At 44.3% G+C, this 13,164-nt stretch overlaps 1 protein-coding gene across 2 annotated transcripts in view; it reads right to left on the bottom strand.

Annotated features, from left to right (window-relative positions):
* The window catches only part of agap3 (ArfGAP with GTPase domain, ankyrin repeat and PH domain 3), a 320,528-nt gene that overhangs the window by 132,010 nt on the left and 175,354 nt on the right, over positions 1-13,164 (bottom strand). The window contains exon 1 of one of the 2 annotated variants that reach the window (XM_029642908.2): positions 10,553-12,055. The exons of the other annotated variant lie outside the window; for it this stretch is intronic. Within the exon in view, the coding sequence (XP_029498768.1) occupies positions 10,553-11,882 (1,330 nt within the window). The 5' untranslated portion in view covers positions 11,883-12,055. Of the gene's footprint in view, positions 1-10,552; positions 12,056-13,164 lie in introns of those variants that run through there. 2 annotated transcript variants of the gene reach the window in all.

Genomic DNA, 13,164 nt, shown 5'->3' with positions numbered 1-13,164 from the left:
AGAAGTTTGGTGTCACCCAAATTGGGGTATATATTAGTGATGCACTGATATGACATTTTTGGCCGTTACCGATATCCTATATTTTCCTTGCCAAAAGAAACGATACCGATAACCGATATTTAACATTTTAGCAGCCTTTTAAGCATTCTAGTACAGTTAAATAGTTAACACACAGCGGTCTAAGGTACTGCAGCGCTCTAAGGCACTGCATCTCAGTGCAAGAGGCATCATTACAGTCTCTGGTTCGAATCCAGGCTGTATCACATCAGGCCGTGATTGGGAGTCCCATAGGGCGGCGCACAATTGGCCCAGCGTCATCCGGGCCGTCATTGTAAATAATAATTTGTTCTTAACCAACTTGACTAGTTAAATAAAGGTTACACACACACACACACACCAAACCAAAAAGTTATTTTGTTGGCATTTACATATGTTCCCATTACCAGAAAAACATAATCAAAACCCATGTCTTTTATTTACTCGCTGTGCTAACTATATAACTAGGTGTCATCATCTAAAATAACCCGAATTTATAAGACAGTTCTTATTTGATTAATGGTGTGTGGACCCATCTATGTGAAGCTAGCCACAAGAAGGATTAGCCACAATAGTGGACTTTGCGGTTAGCCTTCAAAATAAAAGTATAGCATAATTCTACTATTTGTATTCATTTGTATTTTGAAGGCAAACCGGCCTAATCATTATTGTGGCTAGCTTCACAACACATAACCCGGTCCGGTCGAGCCTCACTAGCTAGATGAAGCAGGGTTAAGTAGCTGGCTAGCTATTTATTTTCATGAACTGAAGTTCAATTTCAATAGGCGAACAACAAGTGGCAACCTAATACTTACTCACAAGGATTACTAAATCATTGCTAAGAATAATGAAAATGACTGCAGTTTCTACTGGTCATTGTTTTCAGGCTGGTTGTATTGGTGCTAGCTAGGTACCACGCTAAAGCTAGCTACCCCAGAAGTTGCGGTCAAACAAATGATGCTTTGTGGCCGGTGTTTGCTCATTTTCAGACTATTTAGTACAGCTTTTACAGTGTTACTTTATCTTTTTTGAAACGCAGAGACGCAAACAGCGTTCCATAGTATGTATGTTGTGAAGCAAATAGCAGTGACGCTATTACTGTGTAACCAAATAACGCGCTTGGTTTTGTGTACCGGTGCTCGACCAGTCGGCGAAAGCCAACATCACCCATGACAGAAAATGTTTGACTATCAAGGGCAACGAGTTCCATTATCTTGGCTTTAATGGATTTCGCCTTTGAGTTATCTCGCTGACTTAACTTGTTGACTGCTCGATCCACACAGCAGACACTGTGTGGCCTAGGTTAGGAATGCTGTGTTGCACGTGTAGCGCAAAATTTTACGGCACCGTAGCTTTGACATCGGTTTTTAACAATGGCGTTAAACTAGACATCAGGCTGATACCGATATTGGCATTTTTAGCTAATATCGGCCCATTCCCGATATGTTCACCGATACAGTATATCGTGCAGCCCTAGTATATATACTACCACTGGTGGAACCATGGCTTTGTCTTATGCAGCTGTATGACCCAATAAGTGAAATAAACTTGGTTTAAGCTTTACTAAATTGTCCGTAAGTTTTACGAGGTTCATTTAGAACCTAACACAAACGGTATAAACGTTTTTACTTGTTCTTCACTGTATTCATTCCTCGTGTCATTATTTCCATGTTTATTTTATATTTTATGCATCTTTATCTTGAACGGCATTCTTTGAAAAGGGCCCGTAAGTAAGCTATTAATTTCACTGTTAGTCTAAAACTTTACGAAACATGTGACAAATTTGATTTGATTTGACACGACCTCATTCAGTATGTTGGAGCTTTTTTGATCCTCTCACCTTGAGGCAAACTGATGCTGCGGCTGCTAATTCAATTTAACACTGAGAAATTACCAGACGTGACACAACATGTTTCCTCTATTAATGACATCAGATAGGGAAGGAACATTTGAGTGAATAATCACCATTTTAAAACCATTCAATAGAACAATTACAGTCTGGGTGAAAGTCAGTAGAATTGTTTATGTCTGCCTGTAGGTTACTGCCATAACCAAACCCAACACACAGATAACTTCTCTCAAAGGACACCGTAAAGAGTGTTAGCATCTGTCACAACAACCGTTTGACAAAATACCCCCTTTTTTGTTTTGATTCACAGCCCCATTCTGAGCTAGGAAACCCCATGGAGATACCATCTCCAACAGAGGGGGTGTAGACATCCTGTCTGCAGGCAACAAGGTGCACAACCAGGTGGGATCCCCCTATGTCGGTCTACACCAGAACAATGAAAAGCTACAACACCAAACAAGGCAGCGTCCTTTACTGTAGGTGCATGTGTCTGTTGCAGCAACAATGTTCTCATCATGCCCAAGGCAATCATATTACAGAAAATCAATCATCCAGAAAAAAAGATTGAGAGCAAATGCCTGTATTCAAGAGCACTCTTGCCATAAACAATATTGTACACAAATTGAAAGCGGTTGTCCAATCCATATTTATTGTCTGTGTAAGTTAAGTGTAAGGGCTTCAGTGAAAATTGCAACATTTGCACAACATGAGATCAATTGATGAAGAACATTCATTCAAACTTTGTTCCAAGGCTAATCAAAGCCATTCCAAACACAATTTAACTTCACTTGAGACACTTTTCCCAATTAAGAAAATAAACAGTTGTCCGTTTGAACACTAGATTCTACCTTTAAATGTTTTGTTTTAGAAGCAATAAGGTTGACTTAAAACACTGTATACAATAATAGGCTTCGTTGCTATGGCGATCTCACTTTATTCCAGGCTGAGGCGTGTTGAGTGCATCACCGGAGGTGGATTCAGGCTTTGTGTTGCGAAGCCCTCTCACTACCAGTTTGACACATCTCCTTGAACATGTTAGAACATGAGCACCAAAGACGCTCTTCAGATGCTGCGGCTCTGAAACTCTGCTTGAGTGAGGGAGTTTTATTTCAGAAGTGGTAGATGGGACCTTAAACGAGGTTGCCACTCATTTTGTCAAGGTTTTATTGTTAGCATACAAATGTAGCTAATGTTTCTGTAAAACATATTAAATGATAGAGACAAGAGGACAACGAAATGACAAAATCCTCTCAAAATAAAAGTACTGATTGGAGCTATTTTATGCAACTCTTGAGCACCGTGTTCTATGAGCACTCTGACATGAACAGATTTGCAGTTAACTGGACAGAGATAAACAGTAGTTTCCACTGTTGTCTCAATTCTTGCATCTCTTAAAGAGAGAGGGCCAAACACAAGGAAGACCCCAGAAATAGATAGGCCATCCAGTTGAATTAGAGGTCATTACACAAATGGGGCTCTATGGTGTTGTTGACCACTTAGAGCAGGCGTGTCAAACTCATTTGGCGCCGGGGGCCGCATTCAGTCTTCATCGAGGTCTGGAGGGGCATCACTGAAAATGTGCTGTATTTCCTTGCCTTCAAAATGTAAAAAAATATATAATATTTTTTTTATAAAGGCCTCTATTCATAGTTCTTTTAAATTTCCGATGCTCCCTGACTGTCTAGCTTTCATTTAGGTGATTATTTAGTTATACATTTTTATGTCACGTGCCCAAGTACAGTGAAATGCCTTTATTTTTTAGCGAGCTGGAGACAATCAAGAAACTGGACGAATACATTGTCGGTCCATTGTAATTTCTACACAGTTTCGATTTGGTTTCAGTCATTTTAAGTACAGTGACTTCAGTTGGTATTCATGTAACAGTATAACTTTAGACCGTCCCCTCGCCCATACCCGGGCACGAACCAGGGACCCTCTGCACACATCAACAACAGTCACCCACGAAGCATCATTAACCACCGCTCCACAAAAGCCGCGGCCCCAGAGCAAGGGGAACAACTACTTCAAGGTCTCAGAGCAAGTGACGTCACCGATTGAAACACTATTTAGCGCGCACCACCGCTAACTAAGCTAGCTGTTTCACATCCGTTACACTCCATTTTGAATTCAGGCTGTAACACAACAAAATGTGGAATAAGACAAGGGGTATGAATACTTTCTGAGTACACATACACAAACAAAACACCTGCAGGCCGGATTGGACCCCCTCAGGGGCCAGATCCCCTGAGTATGTTCCACACAGGGCAGAAGAAAGGAGGTGAATTAGAAGAAATGTAGGTTATTCACTCAAAGCTTTACCTTACTGAAGTGATAGCCATCTTTCATTAAACCATGTGACACATTGTTTGTGCTACACACGTGTTACATGCTACTCTAGGACTATATGCTGTGGCTATCCAGATTGATGTAACAAGTGCCACTTGTCCTTATTTCTTGCTGAAACAGCGAATATAATTAATTTAGTTCTGCTTTACATCATCCATAAAAAATTAGCAACCCATCAGTACCCACAATGCCTATAGAAATGGAACAGAATGAGCCCCAACTTCAGTGATGCACCCTCCAGAGGACACTAGGGCCTTTGTTTGTGTGAGATGGAAAACTGCATCGGTGGATTGTTTCATGTTTTTCGACTCATTACTCATGTCCACTCTAATAAAAATTACTATTCAATCCAAGGGCAGTGAGGCACAATTAGTAACCCCCATATTGAGTTCAGAAAACAGAGAGAGAGAAAATGCAGAAAACCCCACGTGTGTGTGTGTGTGTGTGTGTGTGTGTGTGTGTGTGTGTGTGTGCACGCGTCTGTGCGGTGTTTGTGTGGGAATGTATTACTATCCTTGCGGGTACTGGAAATCCCCAAAAGGATAGTAAAAACCAGGAATATTATTCCTCGTGGGGACATTTCCCATGACGGCTATTTTAAATTTAAGGACTAGGTTTACAATTAGGGTTACGAGTTAGGATTAGGGGTTAAGGAAAATAGGATTTTGAATGGAAATACATTTTAGGTCCCCACAAGGATTTTTGTGTTTGTGTGGGGTCAGTGGGGAATGAAAGTGGAGGACGACCCTGAGGTCTAAACCTTCCTGCCAAAGATTAGGAGATCCTTTCCCACTAGCTACAAATGACAGAGTACCAATTTAGCTTGGACTAAGTATTTTTACATCCCTCATTGGTAACCACATAAATATGTAGGATCTTCATTTGATTACCATGTTGTCGGATAACTTGGCTGCAATGCAGGAAACGTAAAACTTATACTGTATTTGAGGTTTAAAAAGGCTTCTGAAGTATGTATTTCCACTTTGAAATTTGAGACTTGATTTCCTTTACAAAAAATGTATCAAACCCTACAAAAATGGCTATTAATTAAAATCAACATTTCCTGTCGCTGCAGGACTATTTTCCTGCTGTAGCAACTGGCTCAAATTAAGATCCTACATTTGTAGTGGATTGTTACCCACTGCCATTAGACTCGGTCTAACATATACTTACACAGAGCAGCAGCTCCATTCACATAATCATTCCTGAATCATCTCCCTATCTTGTAAATGTTACGCCTCTGTAACCAAACTCACAAAGCTGTCTACTCAATGCTGCTACAGCTCTTATAACTTATCTGTAGAGCTCTGAACAGCAGAATGTCATTTTAATATGAGGTGATAGATAAGTGAACAGAATCAGCAGTAAGCAGACAGAGCTGGATGCCCGCTGACCAATCTATTCTATTGTGTAGGGCTATAGGCAAGCTGACTTAAGGGTCTCTTAGTCTCTTCTAAGAATTCTGTTGTTGAAGGCTTGGTATCGACCATTTCCTCAGAGGTAAATTGGACACCAGTGTTGAGCGGAATCCAAATTTAACACAAGGGAGACACATTTTCCGTCTTAGCTGACTCGATATAGTAGAGTGAATTGTTTTCTATAATCACAACCCCACATTAACAACATACCATAAACATGGTTCTGCACAAAAAAGGGCCCCCAACTGTCAATAGCCACAGATAAGAAGAATCCAAAGTCAACTCGGGAACTCTACTTTGACCTGAGCACTGATGCACATCATCCTTTATTTCTGTTGTGCTATTCTGTCATCACCATGACATTAAACCCCATTGGTGAGTGGTGTCTCAAACTCCAGCATGTAAATGGGTTTTGAACTTGATTCTGAGAAGCTTTTTCCCCTGAGAGGCAAGTAGCAGCAGTGTTAACGGACATATTCAATCTCTCCCAGTCTGTTTCTCAAAGTAAACACTCTAATGTACTTGTCCTCTTGCTCAGTTGTGCACCGGGGCCTCCCCTTCCTCTTTCTATTCTGGTTAGTGCCAGTTTGCGCTGTTCTGTGAAGGGAGTAGTACACAGTATTGTACGAGATCTTCAGTTTCTTGGCAATTTCTCACATGGAATAGCCTTCATTTCTCAGAACAAGAATAGACTGACGAGTTTCAGAAGAAAGTTTTTTGTTTCTGGACATTTTGAGCCTGTAATCAAACCCACAAATGCTGACAATCCAGATAATCAACTAGTCTAAAGAAGGCCAGTTTTATTGCTTCTTTAATCAACACAACAGTTTTCAGCTGTGCAAACATAATTGCAAAAGGGTTTTCTAATGATCAACTAGCCTTTTAAAATGATAAACGTGTCATTGGAACACAGGAGTGATGGTTGCTGATAATGGGCCTATGTAGATATTCCATAAAAAATCAGCTGTTTCCAGCTACAATAGTCATTTACAACATTAACAATGTCTACACTGTATTTCTGATCAATTTGATGTTATTTCAATGGACAAAAAAAAAGAAGCTTTTCTTTCAAAAACAAGGAAAATTCGAAGTGACCCCAAACTTTTGAATGGTAGTGTATGTAAGAATGCCGTTTACCGACTAGCTCAGCATTCAACACAGCAGCCAGTGTCACAGGAAGGCCAAGAAAATCATCAAGGATCTCAGCCACCCGAGCCAAGCCCTGTTCACCCCGCTACCATCTAGAAGGTGGAGACAGTACAGGTGCATCAAGCTGGGACCGAGAAACTGATAAACAGCTTCTATCTCCAGGCCATCAGCCTGTTAAACAGTCACCACTAGCCGGCCTCCGCCCAGTACCTTGCCCTGAACCTTAGTCACTGTTAATAGCTACCACCCGGTACTCTACCCTGCAGCTTAGAGACTGCTGCACTATTTACATGGTCATTGAACACTGGTCACTTTATTGTTTACATACTGTTTTACCCACTTTATATACTATATTCTAGTCATGGCTCATCCTATAGAACTACTGCCATACACACCTTTTCTATTCATATACTATCCATACACACCATCATATACATATGATGGTGTGTATAGATATTCCAGACTGACATTGCTCATTCTGATATTTATTGATTTATTCCTTTGAATTTTTGGGGATTTGTATATTATTCCGTATTGTTCTGTATTACTGCACTGTTGGAGCTAAAGTAGAAACATAAGCATTTCACTGTACCTGCAAAATATGTGTACGCAACCAATACAATTAGATCTGAAGGGAACACAGTAGCTGGGGATCTGTGGCAGCAGACGCTCAAATAAGGAGTCATTTTAAGTATTAAGAGAGCCTTTATATCCATCTCCTTCTGGACTGACTCACTTACTCACTCAACCCACAACAGTGTCTTATTCTCTCTTGTCCTTTATCCCTCTCCTCTTCCCTCCTCTCCCAGAAGTGGGTTTGTGTGATCAAACGTTCAGTTTCCCCAATTGGCTTGGGAGTGACACATTTGGTTTGTCATAACGGTAAACCAAGTCATTAGTGAGTTTGGCTCAGAGAAGGTCTGCTGAGGGTGCTTACTTAATAAACCAGATACGTCTTCACACAACTCTGACGGAGAGTCTTCAGAGCAGGCAGACTCAAACTTAAGAACATTTAGGGGAACAGACATTTTGGGAACAGACATTTTGTTGGCCCTGATTCACAGTGACAAAGAGTTCTGATTGAGAAAGAGCAGAGCTGCAAACTATTTTCATGAATGAACTTCAGTTGATTGTGGGATGATAAAAACAAGGCCAGGGTATTGTTATTCTTGAACACTCCACGACCAATTTCGAGGATCTCTTATAAGAGAGATCAGTCATGAGATGAAAGAATACAAAATGCACGTTGACACACAGGACACTTTCGACAACTCTCAATGAGCAATGCCAAGTCTAGGCAAGATACATGTACCACAGTGAACATTTTGCCAGCCTGACTGGTCCTACAAAACAATGACGTGTATGGCATTTCAAGAGGGAAACCTAACTTTACTCTAGTCGCAGTGCAGCCTAGTTTAATGCACGTCATGTGTTTGAAGAAGCAGGCCTGGGTTCAAATAGTATTTGAAATCTTCCAAATACTTTGTGTATTTGTCTGAATCTGCCTGGTTTACACATTTGAGACCATTCCATTGGTTCTACTGCTGCAGGCAAGCTCAATCACGCCCAGCCAAAGTATTGGAAAGATTTCAAATCCTATTTGAACCCAGGTCTGTGATGGAGTGCAGTGTTGACTACCTCACAAAACGTCACTTCAAACCACCCCTCCTCCACGGGCCTGACAACAATGGCCTTGTTCACCCACTGGTAGGGGTGAGGTGCAGTCGTGAGGGGGACAGGGTCCTCAACCCCTCATCCCTGATGTAGGGCTATACCACCAAAGGGAAAAAATATAACCAGGAAAACAGCTCATCATTAGCTAGTACTAACACCTGGACATCCATATTAGTTACTCGCTAAACAGAGTATATCGTAATGCCAGCTAATGTAAGAGCGTCTGCTAAATGACTTAAATGTAATGTAAATGTAAATGTAATGTGTTTTTGGTTAATATTCGCAATTACACACGTGTGTGTGTGTGTGTGTGTGTGTGTGTGTGTGTGTGTGTGTGTGTGTGTGTGTGTGTGTGTGTGTGTGTGTGTGTGTACTAACTAAGGGCTGGGAATCAGAACTCTTAGGATACATTTTGCAGCCAGGTGAGGTTGTCAAACACTTAGGCAGGTAGAGACAGGTGACTAGGCTTTTAGTCAGAGTGATCGGCACACCTACATTCCTACTGCCTGACTGACTGCCCTCTCCTACTTCGACTACGGAGACAAATATCACTAAACGTGCACTTAAAACTACAAAGACTTTGGTGACCTTGGTAACAGTTCTTATTGGGAAAACAAATAAACTGCAAATCACAAAGTGTACCTGTATCTGCCCTTATTAACTGCTTAGGCTCAGAAGGAAACAAAGCTTTGCTAAAGTTGATATCAACACAAAGTACATAGTCTGATTTGTGGTTCATTCACAGAGAAACAACTTACCAAGTACGCAAAACAATCTAAAAAGTGTTTCTCTGGAAAGTTTGATACAACTCCTACAGCAACAGGTGTTTGTTTTGAATCTGAACTTCACTCAAACTTTCATTGTTCACTCATAGATTCTGGGGGTCTGAGCAGTGGATTTGTCTAAATGATGTAATAATTAGGTAATAATTCACAATCACCAATCATAACTCTAGAAAATGTTTCGTGTCATGCTTGGCATGTTGCGCAAACCTGTCTGATACAAGTTTTTAACTTGAGTTCACCATAGTAGAATGTGTTATCTGCTAATGACTATGACAAGGCTTAATTTTGATTTGAACTAAACTGCATGGTGTACACAGCAAACACAGCTTCAGTACATTGGCTAATCTCTATAGCTCATTGTTGCTTCTCTGTCTGCTTCTATGAGTAACTCAACACATACACACAAGATCCTACACTGTCAACGTATAGAGATCAGCGCTAGGCTAGCTAACCTTTAAACACAGTGCTTAAGTCTCTCTCTCAGTTCCCCATCATTACAGTGTTTAAGCCCTCCTAATTTAGCCCTGGTTGGCGGCCAAAAGCATCTCCAAGGCCCTTCACAGCCGCTGACCGTTTTAATGCCTCCTGCTTTAAGCTGTGTCCCTACGAGGCCAGAGGCAATAGCTACCATGCATTTCCAACCACACTGGCTCTGGGAAACACAGCCACTTCTGGATCAGACTGTATAGTACTGTACCAACCACCCATACCTTTTCTCATCAAACAGCTATTGTTAACTTTAAACAACAAGGCAAATTCATATGAGATAACAGGCAAGACCCTCATCTCATCCAAATGACAAATCTCTAATGTAAAATGTTTTCAGTGGTGACTCTTCCATATCTGAATAAGAACCAACATGGATTTGAAATGCATTGTGGGAAAAGTAAATAAACAAAACACAAAAGCTAAAAGGTGAACTGTTTCTAACCTCCGGGTCCCGAAACCTTGAAATGCCACCTCATCCTAAAGTTCCCTTCCACGTGTTTTTCATTTGCCCTCATTCCTTAAAGAGCAGAATACCCCTGTTCCTGTTTACAAGTGAGCTCTTATCCAGTGACTAAGAGGAACGAAAGGGGGTTAAGTGGGGCACAGACAGATTTTTCACCTAGTTAGCTCGGGATTCGAACCAGCGACCTTTTGGTTACTGCCCAAATGATCTTAACCGCTAAGCTACCTGCTGCCCTGTTGAACTATAAAAGGGAACTTTTTTTGACAGAGTGGTTGAGGGGGGCTGTCCAGAAACAGGAGCACTAAGTGCTGGGAAATATATTCAATCTTACTGGGAATCTTACCTTGAACTTTGTTGCAGTCTGCCAGAGTCTCTATTGCAACTGACTGAGGCTTTTTAATCCTGCCCAGGGAATATTTGCCAGTCTCTTTGCTCTGGTGTCGGGGCTGGAGTTCACATTTACCGTTGGACGGTTGCTGCTGCTCCTTCCTCCTAAAGCGTCTGGCTATGAGCTGCCATAGGCTGGGCTCCTCCTGGGCCGGTTTAGTAGAGGAGGACAGTTTGGCTGGGTAGAGGGGCACCTCCATCACCTTAACCTTGCCCTGGCTGTGGTAATGAATGAACTGCCTCCCTCCATCATCGTCCCTCTCGCAAGGAGGTGGCAGGGTCCTCCCAGTCAGATAGGAGAAGGGCCGCAAGGGGAGAGATGTCTCCTGCTCCATACTTGTAGTGCGTGAGCGTTCCTCTGCTGTCACCTCAGAAATGTCCACTCTCTCCCGCGGCCGGTTCCTCCTGATCCGCAGACTGAGGCTCCGGCGTAAGGAGCTCAGGGTCTTCTTGGGGGCATCTGGCTTGCTGCTGGGATTGGAGCCTGGGTCTGGGGCTTCCTCCTTCTCCTTGTCCTGAGCTGGTCGGCCGAACAGCCTCCAGCGGCCAAATAGACCTCCCCCCTGGCTTCCTCCTTGGCTGTCCAGCCCCTCCTGAGACCCCGAGGCCTTCTTCCTCAGCTCCAACACAGTCATGCTGACCGGTCTCGGTTTCCAGGTCTGCTGCCGGACCCTGGGGACCACCTTCTCCTCAGCCCCCGCCACCGTCCACTGAGGGAGCACCCCTGGCTTAAGGCCGTCCACCGCCCGCAGCTCTGCCCTCCTGGTCCAGCGCTGCTGTGGGGGGCCGTCCAGAGACCTTGTAGCCCCCCTCCTGGAGGTGTGTTGGGAGTGGGACCCGGGCTCTGATAGGGTAGGGTTTAGGTTGGGGCCTGCGAGCATGCACACACTCCTGGGCCTGTCCTGTCTGTCCTGGCGGCTTAGCGAGCCTCGATGCTGCCTGGCTGCGGCTCCATACATGCTCACCGCCCTCCTGTTGTGTGGAGCAGCACCGTCCTGGGATGGCCTCCTGCGGAGCACAGCCCGGGGTGGAGAGCCACCACCGGCCAGAACACCACCGGCAGGGACACCACCATGATGCCCAGCGAGAGGCACTTCAGTCTGGGGAGAAACGTCCTGTCCCTGGGTCTCTACCTGGGTCTTCTGTTGCTCTAGAGCTGCTGTAGGTGCCTTTACCTCTACTCCTACCGCTGCAGTCTCCCAGTCAATCTGAGAAGGATGGGCTGCTGCTGGAGCTGCTGAGTTACTAGAGAACTGTTGGAGTTGGAGAAACCGGTCCGTCTTCATTTTTCTTCCCCCTCCTCCTCCTCCTCCTGCACTGCCTCCTCCCTCCTCCCCCCCACTCTGCCTGTACGGCTCAGGGAGGGCCACCTGCCAAGCCTGAAGTGTCCCTCCTTCCCCTGCAGCGCCTGTGGCCGTGCCCTGGTGCTCCTGGCTGCCGGATGACTCTGCTCCAGGGAGGCGTGTCTGGCGGCCAGGCCCTCCCTCACCCCCACCCCCCACCCACCTCCTCATGCCCCAAAGTTCCATTCAGGATGACAGAGATGTGATACACCGTGGTCCTACCTCCTCCTGACTGGTGGGCTGTTACAGCTTTGCTTGTGGCCCCGGGGATAGCCTGCTCCGTAGCCCGACTGCTCAGCAGTAGCATGGCACTACCCTGAACTCCCCCACACACACAGGCATGCACAAACTAGCCTAACTTACACGCACACACCTACATACACACAGTCGCAAAGCAAACATAATCTCACACTCCTCTCCCCGGTGTGGTGGTGTTTAGGGTAGCTCTCTGAGACCTTCACTTCCAGGCTGCATTCCAACCCCCCGGGTAATCCTTTACCTTTGACATGGGAAAAAAACTTCAAACAAGCCTGAGCAAAGCCTCTGTGCCACCTCCATAACCCTGCAGCCTTATACTCAGCATTCAGCAGCAGCACCGAAAAAGGCTGGATGGTGGCTGGCTGGTTGCATTCTCCCCTCTCCTCTACTTTCTTCTACTACCTGTCCGACGTGAGGGTGAGCGACAGCTAAAACAGCCATTCCACTGTTTGCTTTGGAACAAACAAACACATGTTTGTCATAGAGTCCCTGAGAGGCCGTGAGCGACATATGAAAAACATCCTTCTTGGCAAGTTGTGAGCAATCCTTTTCTGCCTGTGGTGCAGACAAAATCCTTCATCTCTGAGCTGCCTGCCGTGGGTAGCGTGAGGGAGTGTGTCTGTCTGAACTTTCCAGCAGTTTCCCAACCCCCGGGACGGTCAGAAAACAAGGACCGGATCCCAACGGGTCGGCTGCACTGCATTAAAACACACCGACTCCACTGATCTGAGTTCCTCCACAGGATCTCTAGAGGGATTTCAGCCCCCAGAGAGTAAAATGGATGATAGTGAGTGAACAGTAAGAATAGGATCCAAGGAAGAGGGAGCTGAGCATCCACTACTGCTGCAGCAGTCAACAAAGATAGGATCCTAGAACAAACTGCTATGAAAGAGAACTTTGTGTCCCCAGTGCCTCCTCTCTCGGTCGCTCTCTGTATTCCTCCCTCCCTAGCCATCAAGTTCTCTCT

The sequence above is a fragment of the Oncorhynchus nerka genome, linkage group LG9b, assembly GCF_034236695.1.
Source record: "Oncorhynchus nerka isolate Pitt River linkage group LG9b, Oner_Uvic_2.0, whole genome shotgun sequence".
NCBI lineage: Eukaryota > Metazoa > Chordata > Actinopteri > Salmoniformes > Salmonidae > Oncorhynchus > Oncorhynchus nerka.
The sequence above is the reverse complement of the archived record's forward strand: the minus strand, read 5'-3'. Positions and strand labels throughout refer to the sequence as shown.